The sequence below is a fragment of the Haliotis cracherodii genome, unplaced genomic scaffold (genome assembly GCF_022045235.1).
Source record: "Haliotis cracherodii isolate W230 unplaced genomic scaffold, xgHalCrac1.p SCAF_14, whole genome shotgun sequence".
NCBI lineage: Eukaryota > Metazoa > Mollusca > Gastropoda > Lepetellida > Haliotidae > Haliotis > Haliotis cracherodii.
Window position 1 is genome coordinate 24,710,398 of NW_027266269.1, and position 19,937 is coordinate 24,730,334.

Consider the following 19,937-nt stretch of genomic DNA (forward strand, 5'->3'; position numbering starts at 1 on the left):
CACTGGACCACGGAGGCGGTCACAAAGTATCAATGTGACCCTCCCATATGCATGTGGCGTGAATCAAACAGGCCTGCAAATTTAGTTTAGTTTGACTATTGAGAGTACAGCGGTATGAACAATGTGGTCGCCATGGTGACGAGGGGCCATTTAGGAGGCCAGACTTATTCACCACAGACAAGATGGACACTGACGCGACCTTTGATAATCTCTATAAAATTTTATTGATCGGGGATTCGGATGTCGGCAAAGTGGAACTGATGCTTCACTTTGCTAAAGACGACGACACACCAACTGGTAAGTAAGCATGTAAGTACCCTTGTTTGTGGAAGAGGTATTTGTGATCTATAACACATACTTTCTTCAACACACTTGTAAACTGTCTGTTTGCTGCTGTAGGTAGACGAAACAAGGAGACGGTAAATCCAGTTTATATATCATATAGATTAAATATTAACAATGATTGTCGTAAAAGGCGACTAACGGGATCGGTTGGTCAGGCTCGCTGACTTGGTTCATTCATGTCATCGATCCTAATTTCGTGGATCGATGCTCATGATATTAATCATTGGATTGTTTGGTCAAGACTCTATTATTTACAGACCACCGTCATACCGTCAAACAAGGAGACGGTAAATCCAGTTTATATATCATATAGATTAAATATTTACAATGCTTGTCGTAAAAGGCGACTAACGGGATCGGGTGGTCAGGCTCGCTGACCTGGTTGATGCATGCCATTGATCCCATGTAATCGATGATCATGGTGTCAATCACTGGATTGTCTGGTTCAGACTCGATTATTTACAGATCGCCGTCATATAGCTGGAATATTGCTGAGTGCGGCGTTAAACAACAAACCAAAACAAACCAAAAAAATAAATTACATTGCGTTAAATTACGAGAAATTACGTTATACCACGTCTTTAAAAGGCAGTTAGAAGTGATACACATAAGGAAGAGAATTTATGGATGTCAACTTCTTTATTATGAGGAACACAACGTTTCGGAGTTTCTGCTGACTCCTTCATCAGGTGAATGAATGATATGAGGGCATATGTGTGTATGTATGTATGTATGTACATGTAAGAACAACAAAAATAAAAAGATAACAAAAGGTGGAAACCTATCAAGGTGAGCCAACAGATATTTGTAAATAATCAAGTATGGACCAGACAATCCAGTGAATGACGCCATGCACATCGATCCACGCAATTGGGAAAACTGAAAACCTATTCTATCTCTGATCTTTACGTAACTATCACTTTGAAAAGATTAGATAATAATAAGAAGAAAGAAAAACAATAATAATTTTACCACTGTAGATATTCAAAACATTTTTATGCCATTCCACCCAGCCATTTTGTCACTGTCATAATTTTTCGTTCATTTCTAAACAATGCAACATATGTTCCTGGCAAATGATGTGCCAACAAAAATTTGTTTACGCCATTCCATTCAGTTAAACATTTAAACATTTTATCTTGTATACCACTGTGATTGTGTCCACTTAATACCTCTTGTGCCTTGAAAACAATGACAAATGTTTCGGGAAGTCATTGTTGTGAAGACATATATTACTACGTTTGTTTTGACGAAATGTTTCTTTTCTATTTTTCTATTACATAAGTATTTAACCTCAAACGTGTCATACAAATACCACATACAAATAACAATTTGTTTCACCTTTTGGTTACTTTTGTGCGATTTATGACAGTATAAGTACTTGCGTCAATATGTAATCATTCCTAATCATGTTTAGATCTAAACATGTTTGGTCTTTGTTTACAATCAAAACACATTTTGTTTTTCAGTGTAGGTAATTTACTTTGGCGTAAATACAAGGAAACCTGTGAAGATCCGGGGTAGAATAGGTCTTCAGCAACCCATGCTTGCCTTAAAAAGCGTCTATGCTTGCTAGAGGCAACTAACGGGATCGGGAGGTCAGGCTCGCTGACTTGGTTGAAGTATGTCATCTTACCCCATGCATGGATTGACGCTCATGATGTCAATCACTGGATTGTCTTGTCCAGACTCGATTATTTACAGACCGCCGTCAAATAGCTGGAATATTGCCGAGTGCGACATTAAACGACAAATAAACAAACAAACAATAGGTAGGTATGCTACAAAATGTCTTCGCGCCGCGTTGATCCTTCAGATCAAAGTTATCTTGTTTCATGTTGGTCGAGGGGAGACAATTCTGTCTAACTTTATATTATCCGGAAGAGTCACTTCCCTTGACACAGTGACTGGCAAGCTCCTTCCCAGCGCGTGACACCTTCGTTACACTCTCGGTAACATCGCTGCCACCAGTGTGGGCGCGGCCATTTCAAGAATCTTGAAATTTGCCCTCCAACCCCATATGTAGTAACGTTTATACTTTTGTTTATGTCTTTGGGAATGCCATCATATTTCAATTTGAAAAGGTTTACGACTGACCATGTTTTCCAGATGAATTTACTTTGTTGTTTTGATAATGAAATTGGTTCGAGATTGCAGACTAACGGAAAATCAACCAACTTTTCCCTTACATTCTTACTATATCAATAACATGATAGTTTTAATGAAACAGAAATTCTAATTGACAAACGAAGAAAGCAATTTAGCAGCGATATGTGTATTCGGCGTCACGACAGTCGTCACTTGTTTGTACACATAACGGTCATTCGTTTGCGAGTTCAACTCCAAGCATGGTTGTGGCCACCTATTCACAGTGGGGAGTTTTGACTGGTGGCAGCGATAGTATAGAGAGCTCCGGGAACGTACTATCGCTGTGAGGAGCTTGAGTGACTGGTCGCTCGTTTCTGGTGGTTTATGTAAGGTGTAGGGGTGTAGGGGTGTGGGGGTGTGGGGGTGGTGACCTGACTACAAATACCTGTCTCCGGTGGACTAGTGGACAGAGGGTTCCTGACCAGCGTGGCGACGAAGCAACTTTTGGCAGTGGGTCTCAGAGTCGACAAGTAGGGAATTGCTCAGCTTAGTAAATCATGGTTGTCAAAACTTAGGTACGGTAGCCCATTAGGGACATGGAGTCTGTTTTTCAATATTTTGATATTTCACTTACTGTTATCGTAAGCTTTTGCAAAGTAAAACTATTTCCACCGCGGTGATAATATTATCACCGCGATGGGAATATTATCACCGCAGTGGAAATAGTTTTCTTGTAGTTTCATTTTAGTTTTGACATTTTCGCTTTTGTTTTTGACATTTTCGTTTTTGTTTTTGACATTTCCATTTTAGTTTTTGACCTTTTGCTTCACATTTCAGCAATTTAATAGCTACTTGAAAGTACATTTTCTAGTTGTTTTTCGGTTGTTTTTATACATGATGTATCACATATTTGTATGACAAATTGTGTTAATTTGCAAAAGGTTACGATAAAAGTAAGTGAAATATCAAAATATTGAAAAACAGACTCCATGTCCATTATGGGCCACCGTACTTAGCGAACTCATAATGACAATCAAAACAGCAGTATATGTAGTTGACAACTTGACAGTCTATATTCTTTGCACGTACATATTTCGTTTGTTGTTTATCGCTGCACTCAACAATATTCCAGCTATATGACAGCGGTTATGTAAATAATCGAATCTGGACCAGACAATCCAGTGATTGACACCATGATCATCGATTACATGGGATCAATAACATGCATCAACCGGGTCAGCGAGCCTGACCATCCGATCCCGTTAGTCGCCTCTTACGACAAGCATCGTCGCCTTTTAAAGCAAGCATTGGGTTGCTGAAGACCTATTCTACCCCAGATCTTCATGGGTAGTCTAGTACCACTAGTACCAGCAGCCACACACACACACACACACACACACACACACACACACACACACACACACACACACACACACACACACACACACAAACTACTCTGGAACGCGGCGTTAAACCCCATTTCATCAATCTTCACCTGAGGACAAATTACATTTTTCCTGTGTGTTCTGGAGCCATTGTTTAATAAAACATACCCCATCTACGTTAAATTACGTGCACAGCTTTGAACATTATTTCAGTTATATCACGACGTGTCAGCTTGATGATGGGTTAAAGCCCCACCACTGACATTGTGCAGCCTAGCTACTTCGTAATTAATCTATCATGAAGTGGGCATTTATTAAGATTTGTATCAAGTCCTGCACGGTTTAGTTATTATGACGTCACACCACATTTTTTAACAAGCTATATCACTAGTCAGATATAGAGAAGCACCTAAGCTGTCTGTTGGCCTGCAATTTGAAGTTGAGTTCTAGATATCGTTTATTTGCCTACAATATATCGCCAAACTCACTTTGGGTATTGTTTTAACCGCTCTGAGTTTGGTGGCGTATAATTTTTAATATCTCTATTTTAAAATGTCTTCATACTAGGAGACAAAAAGGACATTTCTATCAATATTCATTTCCGCAGTGATGCGGTCATCAAATCACCTGTTTTAATCAGGTGGCGATTTTTTTTAAATTAATGGAGTACTCTAGAATGCTCAATAAAACTCGCAGATTGAAAACATGCAACGTCTATCTCCTGACTCTCAGCCAGTGTGGAGAAAAGAAAAACTGAGGAAAAAACAGTATTTTTAGAATATTGGGAGTTTTGTTTAAAATCAGTGAAGAGGCCGTTTTCACAACTTTAATTTTGTTCCATATTTGAGAGTTTCTTCAAAGAGGTGCAAACTGACGACTATAACACATATATGGATATTTCGTATATAAACAAACAAACGTATAGTTACTACTAGACCCGTGAATGTCCTGGGTAGAATAGGTCTTCAGTGCTCAACCCATGCTTGCTGTAAAAGGCGACTAACGGGATCGGGTGGTCAGGCTCGCTGACTTGGTTGATACATGTCATCGATCCCAATTGGGTGAATCGATGCTCATGATATTAATCACTGGATTGTTTGGTCAAGACTCTATTATTTACAGACCACCGTCATACCGTCAAACCAATGCTACACCTGGGGTTTTCGGATGAGAAAAGAGTGTGTGTTTGTCGTTCGATGCGACTGCATGGATCGGATGGTCAGGACTTGGTGGATTGCGTGTCATCGTTCCCCGAAGGCTTGGGGCGTTGTTCATACCATCAGTCACTGGTTTGTCTCGCCTAGTTGATCGGCATGTGTGTTGAATAACCCGAAATAATATGAAAACAGTTTCTTCGATGATCCATTCTTTGTATCCCTAGAGTCGGTAAGGTATCATTTTTTAATCAAAATATTCCTTCTATTAGAAAAAATCTCTCAATTCTGTAATTAACACAATATGGCTTATGTTAACCCTACGTATGTAAAAAAAATATTTGTTCAGGTTTACTATGGAAAAGACACGGCGGGGGGGATATTTTATAACGAAAATAAACTCCTTATTTCGACATTAATAAAATTCTTCACAACAGAAGAAAGATTAATTATTAAGGACAAAGATTCGTTAAAACGAAAATATATTTGTTACAACAAGAGTATATCCGTTATAACGAAATTATTACGGGAAAAAAATCGGTTCACAGAAAAAAAAAGTCGTCACGAAAGAAGATGCGTTATAACGAAAATATATTTGTTATAACGAAAATAAATGACATCCACCAGGCAAGAGCCTCGCATTCACAGACGCATGACAACACACAGATCAATACTTGCAATAAGTAAGAATGCACCCTTGAACATCCGGGTTAGATCTTGTTTATCGTAAGAGGCGACTAACGGGATCGGGTAGGCGGGCTCACTGACTTGGTTGATGCATGTCATGGTTGACCGATTGCGTAGATCGATGTTTAAGATGTCATTCTGGTCCAGACTCGATTATTTACAGACTGCCGTCATACAGCTTGCTTATTGGTGATTGCGGCGTTAAACAACAAACAAAACTAAGAATTGGACTTAGTTTACATATCGATCTGTGTGTTTATTTGCGTTATAACACAATGTGTTTTCGTTATAGCGCATCTTTTTTCGAAATAACTTATCTTTTTCCGTAAACTGGAAATATTTCCGTTATTAAACTTATTTCCGTTTTAACGATTTTTTGTTAACTGTAACAAATATATTTGGGTTATGACGCATCTTTTATCAGAAATGACAAATATATGTTTTCCGTTATACCGAATTTATTTTCTTAAATTTATTTATTTGGTTATAAGACATTTCCCCCCCTAATGACAAAATATTTTGCGTTTTGCGTTTTCCACATTTCAATAAACAAACAGGTAGCCTATGATAACATTTTCTTTTAAATAATTGTGATATATAGTTTTCGAAAGAACCTTTCCTCCTCTACTGTGGAATCAAGGAAACTAAACTTTGATTTAACATGACATAGAACTGCCTCTCCTTGTAGTATATGTATAAATTCCAGTGCGGCGTTAAACAACAACCAAACAAACAAACACATATTTCTACCAACCATTGCGTTCAAAAACACAAGAGCTATGCCAGTGGGTTCAGTCCAAACAATCGGACAAGGATAACGGCGGATACTGATGATCTGGATAGTGGATCTGTATTTCAATAACACTAAGATATCGTATACCATATTATTTTTCAGTGGGAGGTTCGAACCCCATGAACGCACATTGGGATGGTGAAAACACACACGCACGCACGCAATCACCCACACAACCCCCCGACAATGTAATATACTACTTGAGAAGACTATCTTTGCAGGTTTTGGACGATATTAGTTTAGTTTTAATGATAATTCATTATTAATTGTGGTTTATTGTGTGGCTTTGGACCCACAGTGGTTTACAAATATGAAATAAAATGTACATTTCTTCTCGTTGAACATGTTAACTAACATAAGAGCAGTTGTATTTCACCCTCATTAAAATCCTTTTATTTTCTTTCTGTCACCAGCTATTACGTTTAAGGACATAAACGACAACACTATGGGAACAGTTATAAAAAAAAAGAATGATTAATTACGAACACCTTCCTTACACGTTTTGGGTGGTATCTGCAAACGAAAAAAAAGTGGTCTTGTGGTTATTTTATGAAATTTAAAAAAAAAAGAAATGTCGGGCTATAAAAGAAAACCAACTGTTCTCCATCTCACAATAATCACACAATTCAACACAATGTTTGTAAGGAAAACAAAAAAAAAGTCAGAAAGAATTTTGTAAAAGTATCTTTGTGAATATCATGTCGTTGACTCTATAGAGGTTTTTTCTCCGGAATAAAGTACAACAAAAATTGTTTTACATATAAATAAACACTGATTTGCACTCGCTGATCTGCCCTCATCATTGACAGTTTGAACTTGGTAAAATCCTTTTTATCGTAACGGTATGCATTCAATATCTTATCTGAAACACGCGTTAACAATAAATAGACTCGCTTGCATACATTCACAATGAAAAGGCTCAGCTGACTCATCTGCGCGTGACCCTAGAAAACCGGAAGTGAACTTTCTTATACGTCACCGTCATTTATGCAAATGAGGGTGTTTCCTGTTCAGACAAAATGGCGAAGACTTACGACTATCTTTTCAAACTTTTACTGATTGGAGACTCCGGTGTAGGAAAAACGTGTTTATTATTCAGATTTTCAGAAGATGCCTTTAATTCTACATTTATATCAACGATAGGTGAGTCAGCATCAACGTCCACACATATGGTCCCTCGGTCTCAAAGTTTTGATGTCCGATGTCAGAAATTCTAAAAATTTCACGCTCTCCTCTGACATCGTCGAATTAGTCACACGTATGCTTATTCTACTTATATTCCATATGTCTTCCGTGATTACAGATTTTAAAAAACCGTGTTTCGTAGTCATAGAGGCAGGCATGTTGATGTTATAGACCCTGTGTGACAAGTTATGGCCACTTGATCAGACCACGGACCAGTTGCATACCACTAGAAAATGACATATTTACCTTTAGTTGTTTTGTTGGCGAGACGACAGGAATCCGAAGTTGCAAGAGTTCAGTTGAGATATAATAGCCATATTATGTACTTTATACTGAACTGTATACCATGTATAAAAGCGTGTCGTATATCGGTAGGTATTTAGGAATTGGACTATCATAACTCAACTCACAGCTGAAACTTTTGACTCATGTTTTGAGAGTAGAGATCGAGACACATTGCCATTGCCGCATTGGGCCTATCTGCTCTATGTCATATTTGGCTATGTTCCGTGTTATTCCAAGAAGGCAAACATATCACACGATGAAGCTTGTTGTTTTGAACAATTACTAGTTATGTTGATGATAGGCTGTTAGTGGTTTGGCATTAATCTATGACAATTTTTTACCAATGTTTAATGGTCTAAAAAAAGACCTTTCTCACAATCTAAGTACAAGGTATGGAAGCTTTAAATTGTATTTTTTGTAAGGTTATTACCACACTGTTTAGGGTCACAGGTTTTTGCTATCAATCAGTTTGTGTTCAATTAGCATGACTGGTTAATTTTACTCATTCAAGATATATTATGAAATAGCATTAGTCATTGTCGATTGTGTTTCATCATACCACAACCAGACCAGTAACAAAGGTGAATAGACGCATCCCTAGAATACACAATCTATTATCGTGAATATTGACACACCAAGTTCATTTAGTATCTTTTATCATGAATAGTGACACTGCTTTTAGTTCTACACTGCATCAGTTGTTGTGAATAGTGACTCCACTTCGACACGCTGTATCTGTTGTTGTGAATAGTGACTCCACTTCGACACGCTGTATCTGTTGTTGTGAATAGTCACACCGCTAGCTCACACTGTATCTGTTGTTGTGAATAGTGACTCCGCTTGGACAGGCTGTATATGTTGTTATGAATAGTGACATCACTTCGACACGCTGTATCTGTTGTTGTGAATAGAGACTCCACTTCAACACGCTGTATCTGTTGTTGTGAATAGAGACTCCACTTGGAAACGCTATATCTGTTGTTGTGAATATAGTCACACCGCTAGCTCACACTGTATCTGTTGTTGTGAATAGAGACTCCACTTCGACACACTGTATCTGTTGTTGTGAATAGAGACTCCACTTCAACACGCTGTATCTGTTGTTGTGAATAGAGACTCCACTTCGAAAAGCTATATCTGTTGTTGTGAATAGTGACACCACTTTGGCACACGGTATCTGTTGTTGTGAATAGTCACACTGCCAGCTTCATGCTGTATCTGTTGTTGTGAAAAGTGACTCCGCTTCGACACACTGCATCTGTTGTTGTGAATAGTGACCCTGCTAGCTCACGCTATATCTGTTGTTTATTCAAAACAGACAGTTATTAATTAAAATCTACAGTCTGAGGGGACTAATCAGCTGCAAAATTAACTGTTTGTGTTATGAAAAATATTTTGATCCTCTGCATTATGTATGCATATGATGAAGCCTATGTTTGCGCATTGGGGTACCCTAGTACTTTAAACGTTCCCTTATCACACCAACGATACAGGTTCGATTCCCCACATGGGTACAATCCGTGAAGCCCTTTTATGGTGCCCCCCTCCGTGATTTGCTTGAATATTGTTAAAAGAAGTGTAAAACCTCACTTACTCTCTCACTCACTGTGCTTATGTGACTGTAAATGGATGATTCATTCATTTGTTCATTCATTAAAATGAACAGTTGTTCAGAATTGACATAGTCTTTTAGAAGGATACAAGATCAAAATAATTATTGTCTATGTGTACTAAGTCTCCCTATAGACATAATAGACAAAGTGTGTGATATAGACAAAATGTAGTGGTTGGTTAGCTGCAGTAGAAACTAATATTTTTAGTCTGCTAGTCCTTATGATGATAACATATGATATAGCATAACCCTTAAAAATCACAAATGGCCATGGGTCCTTATGATACCTTAGCTAGTACTGGGCAGAGTCGCATAGGGCTGGCAAAAAAGATCGATAAATGGAAATATCGTCAACATGGTCAATGGAAAGAAATATTAATGATTATCGATATGAAAATTGTGTCATCAATACCATCTTACATAAACTATTGTGATGAAATAAAGTAATGGATTTACCAAAACAAACTTCTTATTGTCAATAATGTTAATTGCTGAAAACGGAAAGTAACTGTTTTTGTTATGTCTCAAATGTCCACGAAGTAATCACTGCATAAATGTGCCAGCGCTCACCAGTGGAGTGAAATATGTTGATTGTTTTCAGATTTTTGTTGTTGTGTATTTTCTCAAATATTACTTCTCTGATATTTATTGATAATTGATCGAGATGTAGTTACTGATTATCAATCTCTGTGATCTGTATAGATGGCCAGCCTTACTTTCGCAAGGACTAAAGGTCTAGTGCCACTTTATATCGCGAGAATTTTGTGGTTTGTTTCTTTCAGATGTGCCACAGCTCACTCTAATGTTTTGAAGTTAAAGATCACAAATAGTATAATAATTTTGGTCCATCTTTGAAATATTTTTGTGCGTATTTTGTACGTATGGAAGCAACTTAACATTGATTGGGTAACGGTGATTAAGTCAATGTATTTCTTGCAAATATACAGCTTATCTGAAGCTCTGTGTATAATGTGTACAGTTAGAATGAGTTATCATGACGTCAGTACCATGGACACAATTCTGACCCATCACTGCGGTCCTGCTATGTTGTATGATAACATTGACTATCTGCTGATGATTAGACTGTTGAACCTATACTTCTGCTTTATGTTACTAGACTATGTCTGTAAATTAGCCATTGATTTGTTCATTGTCGTATAAGTGAGCAAGTATGGTTTTAAAGGTAACCGTAACCCATGCTTGCCATAAAAGGCGACCATGCCTGCCGTAAGTGGCGACTTACAGGATCAGTTGTCAGGCTCGCTTACTTGGTTGATTCATGTCATTGTATCCCAATAATTATAATCCTCATGATGTCAATCACTGGATTGTCTTGTCCAGACTCAATTATTTACAGACCACCGTCATGTAGCTGGAATATTGCTGAGTGCAAAACAACAAACAAACAATAAATCATAAATAATCGAGTCTGGACCAGACAATCCAGTTATTGACATCATCATGATCATGAGCATCGATCCACACGATATGGATACGATGACATGATTCAACCAAGTCAGTGAGCCTACCTACCCTTTTCCGTTAGTCGCTTCTTAATGACAAGCATAGTCAATTTTATGGCAAGCATGGGTTGCTGAAGACCTACTGAGATTGGATTGGGCGGTCATGCATGGTGACTTGGTTGCTTGGTCAGGCTTAGTGACTTGGTTGCTTAGTCAATCCTAGTGACTTGGTTGCTTGGTCAGGCTTAGTGACTTGGTTTCTTAGTCAGGCTTCGTGACTTGGTTGCTTAGTCAGGCTTGGGGGCAGGGGTGACCCAGTTGTCTAAGGCGCCGCGATTCGCTGTGCAGAGTTGCGTCCCTTTGGCACGCCAGAAACCTATGATTGTGGGTTTCGAATCCCAGTTCGCCCTGATTATGTTGCTAGGTTTGTCAGCACCATACCCATGCTCGTGGGTTTCACCAAAGTCGTAAATGCCTGAGACCTGCATCACTTCGGGCTTTCCTCCCACATTAAGCTGACACGTCGCGATATAACAGGAATACTGTTAAAAGCGGCATTAAACCCAACTCACTCACTCACTCACTTAGTCAGGCTTAGTGAATTGGTTTCTTAGTCAGGCTTAGTGACTTCGTTGCTTGGTCAGGCTTGGTGAATTGGTTTCTTAGTCAGGCTTAGTGACTTGGTTGCTTGGTCAGGCTTAGTGACTTGGTTGCTTAGTCAGGCATGGCGACTTGGTTGCTTAGTCAGGCATGGTGACTTGGCTGCTTGGTCAGGATTAGTGACTTGGTTTCTTAGTCAGGCTTAGTGACTTGGTTGCTTGGTCAGGATTAGTGACTTGGTTGATCATGTTGATTACGTGTGATCGTACCATGGTCAGACTTGGTGACTTTGGTTCATTGTGTGTGATGCTACCTTGACAATGTGGGAAGTTGATCATTAAATCAGTAAGAATATGGCTGGTTCAGACTTCATGTCTTATCACCACCTTGATACAGCTGGAGCACTGTTTAGTGTGGGGCGCAGTCGTCTAAGGCGAGTTGCGTCCCCTGGGCTCGCCAGAAACATATGATTATGGGTTCGAATCCCGGTTGGCCCCAATTATGTTTCTAGGTTTGGCAGCAGCATACCCTTGCTCGTGGGTTTCATGGAATTGGTAAACGTCTGAGACCTGCATCAATTTGGGCTTTGCTGACACGCCGCAATATAACTGGAATACTGTTATGAGTGGCGTTAAACTTGACTCACTCACTGTTTAGTGCGGCATTCACTTACTCTCCACCGCAGTTAATTCTTCTCGTATGTGATGTTTCAATGACGCCTGTACTAACAGTGTCTCACTCTTGTTTGTACCTGCTTTATGTTTTTCAGGAATTGACTTCAAGATTCGAACTATCGAGCTTGATGGGAAAAAGATCAAGTTACAGATATGGTAAGTGTGCTTCCATGTTTCACCATGCTGCATATTTACTAGGGGTGAAACGATATAGTAAGCTTGCGATACAATATGCATCATCATACACATATTAAGTCATATCGAGTGCAAACGTCTTGACTAAAATAATTTCAGAGCATGTTCAAAAGGAAAAGCTAGCTGTAGACACATTTTCGTAGCGGCCTTTTTTATCAGTAAATTTGGAATGCCAATTACAACACATTTTGCGATACTTGACTGACAGAATTGCTGGGTGGTCCTTAAGAGAGTAGTAAGTAGTTTATTTTAGCAAGTGTATCATCATTTGTGAATGAATTTCTGTGTAGAGTTTAGGTTAAACGATATAAATTAAAAAATAAAACTGAAACGTGTACAGTGGACAGTATACAGGTATACCGAAACAGAAAAATAAATCGCAATAAGCATACTCGTATTGCAGTATATAAGATAGCTACGTAAGGTGTATCGCAAAGAACAATTAAGAAAGAACAAAGCGTTGTTTATTTCACAATAAAACATTTTTCTCTCATGATGTCATTTCTGGTAATTCGAACATGTGCTCGCAAATTGATGATCAGATGATGTTATTTTTTAGAAAGAACTGTCTAGTAACTTGTTCCCCAGAGATGTAGCTGGAGTACGCAAATAAACGCAGTAGCCAAACAGTCGCTCCAAAAGTGGGAGAGAATCATATGACAATCCGTATTAGATGGTACAGATGATTGACATGAGCATGATGAGGATCGTGATAATATGCGGGAAATACCAAACTTAACCCACCTGTTCGTGAAAAGATTTGTCTGACATTTCTGGGGGCGTCATTATAAAAATGTGGGCAAGTTTTAAAGATTGTACATTTTATCAATATTCTAAAGTGCCTTTACATAATGTTGATATCTCATAAGATATAAACGACTCATGCATTGTTTATTCTCCTTCCATGTTTTATTTTATGAAAAACAACAACTCGATTAGTCCTTAAATAACTGTGATAATGTGCAGTCCTATTTATTAGGGATGGGTTTTAGAGTTTTAAAGTGTATCACAATATTTTACAATGTGCAAGGCCATATCGCATTATTCTAAATACTGAATTCAGAAGCAATTTGAAACATCAATTTATGAATTGAAGTTCATAAATGGAACAAAACAAGATAATGGTACAACAAAATGTTTACTCATTCAATAAATAGACGTGGATGCTCGCTCCAGATTCACGCTTTAGGTATTTGACCAATGCATAACATGAAACACAAGATAGAAATTGCCATTTGAATTCACCGACCATTTTCCTCCCATTCACCAATGAAACCAAAGGGAGGTAACTGTACTCTGAAGTTGTTGAAAACTGACACACGGGCTGCCTTGCCATTCGCATTATTGCTGTATTTTTTGTAACTGAGTGAAACTATTGAAACTATGGATTGTTATGCATACTCTCTACACACTATTGGTATTTATACATTACTATCGACACAGTACAATCATATGACCAACAATTGCGATAGTTCGATATTTCGTTACACTCCTATATGCTAGACATAATATTTTTGGTATAATGCAGGGATGCAGCTTTCCCCGGAACATTGCCAGCCCGGTTAACAAGCCCTGTTACTATGATATTATTTGTTACTATGGTTACTATGATTCATAGCCAGTGAAGATCCGGGGTAGAATAGATCTTTAGCAACCCATGCTTGCCGTAAGAGGCAACTAACAAGATCGGGTGGTCAGACTCGCTGACTTAGTTGATGCATGACATCGATCCCAATTGCGTGGGTCGATGCTCATGTTGTCAATCACTGGATTGTCTTGTCCAGGCTCGATTATTTACAGACCACCGTCATATAGCTGGAATGTTGCTGAGTGCGGCATTAAACAACAAACAAACAAACAAACAAAACTATGATTTATCTGTTTCAGGGACACAGCTGGACAGGAGCGGTTCCGCACCATCACCACAGCATACTACCGAGGGGCTATGGTAAGCCTCACAGTAATGGGTGGGACCCGACGACCCAGGTTCAATTCCCCACATGGGTACAATGTGTGAAGCCAATTTCTGATGTCCCCTGCCATGATATTGCTGAAATATTGCTAAAAGCGGCGTAAAACCATACTCACTCAAATAGGGGAGGCAAAGCTTTAGCTGGATGGAACATACTGTGCCTACATCTATAAAAATTGAGAGCAGGATTAGACGTGTGAAAAATATTGCGTCTGACACAATATGTACACATGTATGCAAAAGATATATAGTGGTGGGGGGGGGGGGGGGGGGGTGCAAAAAACATATGGCGACTTTGCTTGTCGTAAGTGGCGACTAACGGGATCGGGTGGTCAGGCATGCTGACTTGGTTGATGCATGTCTTCATATCCCAATTGCGTAGATCAATGCTCATAATGTCAACCACTGGATTATCTGGTCCAGACTCAATTATTTACTGACTGCCGTCATATAGCTGGAATATTGCTAAAGGCGGCATAAAACCATACTCACTCAAGCAGTGACAGAAATCCAGTTGCTTATGCATCGACAGAGCACTCCTGCGTATTTGACAAAATGCCTTGACAAAAAAAATTCACAATTTTATTTTCAATACATCGTTATGTGTTTCAGGGCATCATGCTGGTCTATGACATCACAAATGAGAAATCTTTTGAAAACATACGGAATTGGATCCGTAACATAGAAGAGGTAAGAGCTTAAACCATTCATTTCTGTCAGTCCGACACCCAACCAGACCTGTGAAGAGCCGGGGTGGAATAGGTCTTCAGCAACCCATGCTTGCCGTAAAAGGCGACTATGCTTGTCGTAAGAGACGACTAACGGGATTGGGTGGTCAGGCTCGCTGACTTGGTTGATGCATGTCATCGATCCCAATTGCGTGGATCGATGCTCATGATATTAATCACTGGATTGTCTTGTCCAGACTCGATTATTTACAGACCGCCGTCATATAGCTGGAATATTGCTGAGTGCGGCGTTAAACAATTGTGTCATTATCAATCAATGCTTTTTGTAAGGTGACTAACGGGATGGGGGGTTAGGTTCACTGATTTTGTTGATGCATGTCATCGTATCTCAATAATGTAGATCGATGCTTATTATATTAATGACTGGATTGTCTGGTCCAAACTCGATTATTTACCGACTGTCATATAGCTGGAATATTGCTGATTGTGAAGTTAGAAACAAACAGACAAATAGAACCTTGCACTGATGGATGTTGTAAGAGGCGACTAACAGGATCGGGTGGTCAGGTTCACGGACTTGGTTGATGCATGTCATCGTATCTCAATAATGTAGATCGATGCTCAGGATATTAATGACTGGATTGTCTGGTCCAGACTTGATTATTTACCGACTGTCGTCATACAGCTGGAATATTGCTGATTGCGACGTTAGAAACAATCAGACAAATAGAACCTTGCACTGATGGATGTTGTAAGAGGCGACTAATGGGATCGGGTGGTCAGGCCCGCTGACTTGGTTGATGCATGTCATCGATCCCAATTGTGCAGATTGATGCTCATGATATTAATGACTGGATTGTCTTGTCCAGACTCGATTATTTACCGACTGTCGTCATACAGCTGGAATATTGCTGATTGCGACATTAGAAACAAACAGACAAGTAGAACCTTGCACTGATGGATGTTGATGGTTGATGTGTTTTCAGCATGCATCGAAGGATGTGGAGAAGATGATCTTGGGCAACAAGTGTGATATGAATGACAGGCGACAGGTGTCGAAGGAGAAGGGCGAGCAGGTAGGGATGGTTGTCAAGCCCTCTGACGAGGATTGGTTACAGTGTTTATTGGGGATGTTATGATTCCCCAATACTGTTAATTAGGGCTGTTACGACTCACTCGCACATTCGATGAATCGAACTGTATACTTCATGAATTGAATTTGTTATTCGTGGTCCCTAGAATTGAATATGTATAACTTTTTGGTAAACAGTGTTTTTTAACTCGACAGTTATTTATCAAAGCGAGATATGCAAAATGGAATTTAAGCCATCCAGCAGTAGCATAACTTGTGTCAGTGTGTCAAGGCCCCTAATGGTGCTGTCAACCTAAACATTAGGCTATAGTATAAGCGTCATTGTTGCAATGTATTGCTTGTTTGCTTCTCAAAAAAATATCTCAGAAATGTTCCAACCTAAGCAATTGCATGACATACAATTACGTACATTTTTGTAAAATTCTCGTTTTACACTGAGTCAATGTTTTTCCCCAATGGAAAGAAAATACCAGCTGATTACTGTGAGCACGTAACACCGGAAGTAACTTGTTATTGTATTCGTGAATAGATATTCGTATTCGTAACCCTATATTTATGATATGTATCATACTCGCCTCATAGTGTATCCACTATGTATCCTCTATCAATTCATATTTAACTTCTGTATCGATTCACACATGGAGAATTTGGAACAGCAGTGGAATTACTTTGTTGGCAAAATGGGTCCTATCTACTTTCTAATTAACAATTTTATGATTATTAATTTATTCTATATTTACATTGTACAATGGACATAGTTTTAAGACTTAAATTATGTTATGGTCTTTTTCTAACTGGTGTTGTTTTCTTTTAAACTTGAAAGAAATTGATTGAAATTTGTTTTCAAATATGAGACCAGATATTCAGGATTTTTTAAACCTTTTTTATAGTGTTTATACCCAATGGAATCTAAAAATCAATGCAAAATTGCCCCACTGCCCTCACTGACCAACAGAACACAGGCGATGGTAAATACCATCTCACTGACCAACAGAACTCAGGCGATGGTAAATACCCGCTCACTGACCAACAGAACACAAGTGATGGTAAATACCCTCTCACTGACCAACAGAACACAGGCGATGGTTCCCGCTTACTGGCCACCTAAACACAGGCAATGGTTCCCACTTACTGACCACCAAAACACAGGCGATGGTTCCCACTTACTGACCAACAAAACAGTCAATTGCTCCCACTTACCGACCAACAAAACACAGGCGATGGTTCCCGCTAACTGACCAACAAAACACAGGCGATGGTTCCCACTTACTGACCACCAAAACACAGGCGATGGTTCCCACTTAATGACCAACAAAACACAGGCGATGGCTCCCACTTACTGACCAAAACACAGGCGATGATTCCCACTTACTGACCAACAAAACACAGGCGATGGTTCCCGCTAACTGACCACCAAAACACAGGCGATGGTTCCAACTTACTGACCACCAAAACACAGGCGATGGTTCCCACTTAATGACCAACAAAACACAGGCGATGGCTCCCACTTACTGACCAAAACACAGGCGATGATTCCCACTTACTGACCACCAAAACACAGGCGATGGCTCCGCTAACTGACCTGTCTGTTGCAGCTTGCTGTGGAACACGGGATCAAGTTCATGGAGACGAGTGCGAAGGCCAGCAACAACGTGGAGGAGGCCTTTTTCACACTAGCAAGAGACATTAAGCTCAAGATGGACAGGAAATCAGTAAGTAGAGGGACACAGTGCTCATAACAGGTGAAGTTAAGCAATGTCGGTTGCAGAGAGTCCTTGGATGGGTGACAGCATTTCGGCAGCTTGGCTCCTGAGAGTTTCCAGGGCTTCAGTCCTGCCCCGTTCTGAATCACACATAACACATGTGGCGTCTCATTGGGCAAGTGACTTTGTTCGAATATGGGCCTCTGTTCACCCAGCAGTGAATGGGTACCCGGTAGGATGTGATGGCAATGTGGTTGTTAACCTTCTAGCGCATGACAGGCAGCTTGGGATGTATACTCCCCAGGGGGCTGAGAATGATTCTTGAGTACACATTGATCCAGTGGCTGGGGTAATAATAGTGCTTTGAACATGCCCCTGAGTGGTGTGGAAATATGTGCAATGTAAATAGCCTATTATTATTATAACTGGGAAGGATTTAAGTTCCAATTTGGGAATTTTGCTGACTTGAGGCCAAATAGCAGCCTCTGAGCAGGTCAGTATAAACCCATGGTTGGCCACATACTAAGTTCTTCACCTCTTTGTTGCCTGTTTACTGTGCACAGTTATGTCCCTTAGCTTTGCAAGGATCAGTTGATCTAGCTGAGAATGATTTTCTATGGTGACATTTAAACTGCAGGGTGTGCAGACTTGAACATTTGTGCTAATCATTAAATGTATTGTGTAGCCTGGATTTAGGTTATGTGAAAGCTCGCTGGTGAAAATGTGTGACTGCTGACCACGACTAAGTCGTCCCTTTCACTTACTCCCCCTTCTTCTTTGTCGTTGCAGGATGCCTCAGGTCAATCAAGCCGGGGAGGAGGCTACCAATTAAAGAAGGAAAACACCCCCAAGAAGTCTTTCTGGAGGTGTTCGATTCTCTGATTGGCAGAACCTTGTCATGTGATTGAACTAGTTTTGTTACTGACTGAACTGAAGGCTATACGTGCATATAATATTGGCCTTTGTTTACTCAATCGTAGGGTCGTTGTCATGGACACTATTGCGACCCTGGGCAGAAACTTGGTGCGTTCCCGCCACGATGCATAAAAACATGGACACTTACGAACAGAGCACAGACCAAGCTGACAGAAACCGGAGCCTACGTTCTGTGCTTCGCTGGCTTGTCCTGCTTGTTCTTCACTATCCTTTCAATGTTACTATGGTTACTATTCAAGATGGCAGCCAGGACAGTGGCTGTTGACAACTGCCATTGTCGTACAAAAGTTACTATGATTTTTAAACAACCTCCAGGATGTGTCATGAATGTAAATATTTGTGCTTTTGATGGTTCTGCAGCGTATCTGATCCGGATTGTTGATCCCGGGGGATATTGTCATCATCAGTGTTCAATACTAAACGTGAAAGTCAAGGGGTCCATCACCCTAAGAGTGTAAAATTGAAATTAGGACCAACTACTATAGGAAGAAACCTCAAGAAACCGGTCATTTACTTTAGGGGTGGGTGGGTGGGTGTTTCAGAGGTTTTTGGGTGCAGAAAATGATTACCCTCCCCCAATTCTCGTCATATTTAGGATGACCCTCCTCATGTCTGTACATTTTTTTCATGACTCTCCCAGAACAGACAAAATGCAAAAGCGCTTTATATTTGATAATAAAATGTCCATTTATTCATGACCCTCCCCAAATATGTGTATTATTTTTTATGACCCTCCCCTAGAGACCCTCCTGGTTCCCTCTGACCCACCCCACCCCACCCCACCCTATGATAAATGACCAGTGCCTTAAGGGAGATCTTTGGATTCCTTAGTTTGTTGACTGTTTTGCATTGAAACTTTCAGGGACCTTTCTGATGTACACAATACGCCTTCTTTCAGTGAGTGTTGGTGAGGGCTAAATAAACCATTGCAATCTCTGTACAGAGCGTTCTGGAAATTCATATGATTTGACATTTCGCCAGACAATGAAAAGGAAAAAGACCTAACAGAAAAGTCAGCGGTATTGTTGGTCACATGACCACAAATAAGATTTGTTTTGGTTATTCAGCAGAAGCTTTG

The 19,937-nt window shown here is 39.7% G+C and overlaps 1 protein-coding gene across 2 annotated transcripts; it reads left to right on the forward strand.

Annotated features, from left to right (window-relative positions):
* The first annotated feature begins 168 nt into the window (after window positions 1–168).
* Window positions 169–19,644, forward strand: LOC139461132 (ras-related protein Rab-8B-like). Of its 2 annotated transcripts, none has more exons than XM_071242679.1 (7): window positions 169–297; window positions 12,367–12,427; window positions 14,354–14,414; window positions 15,051–15,128; window positions 16,114–16,203; window positions 17,816–17,932; window positions 18,713–19,644. In XM_071242679.1, the coding sequence occupies exons 1-7, from the start codon at window positions 183–185 to the stop codon at window positions 18,803–18,805; spliced, it is 615 nt and encodes a 204-aa protein (XP_071098780.1). In that variant the 5' UTR covers window positions 169–182; the 3' UTR covers window positions 18,806–19,644. The 2 variants fall into 2 exon arrangements, with proteins under 2 accessions (XP_071098780.1, XP_071098779.1); XM_071242678.1 differs by lacking the exon at window positions 169–297 and adding an exon at window positions 7,453–7,595.
* The last annotated feature ends 293 nt before the right edge of the window (window positions 19,645–19,937 follow it).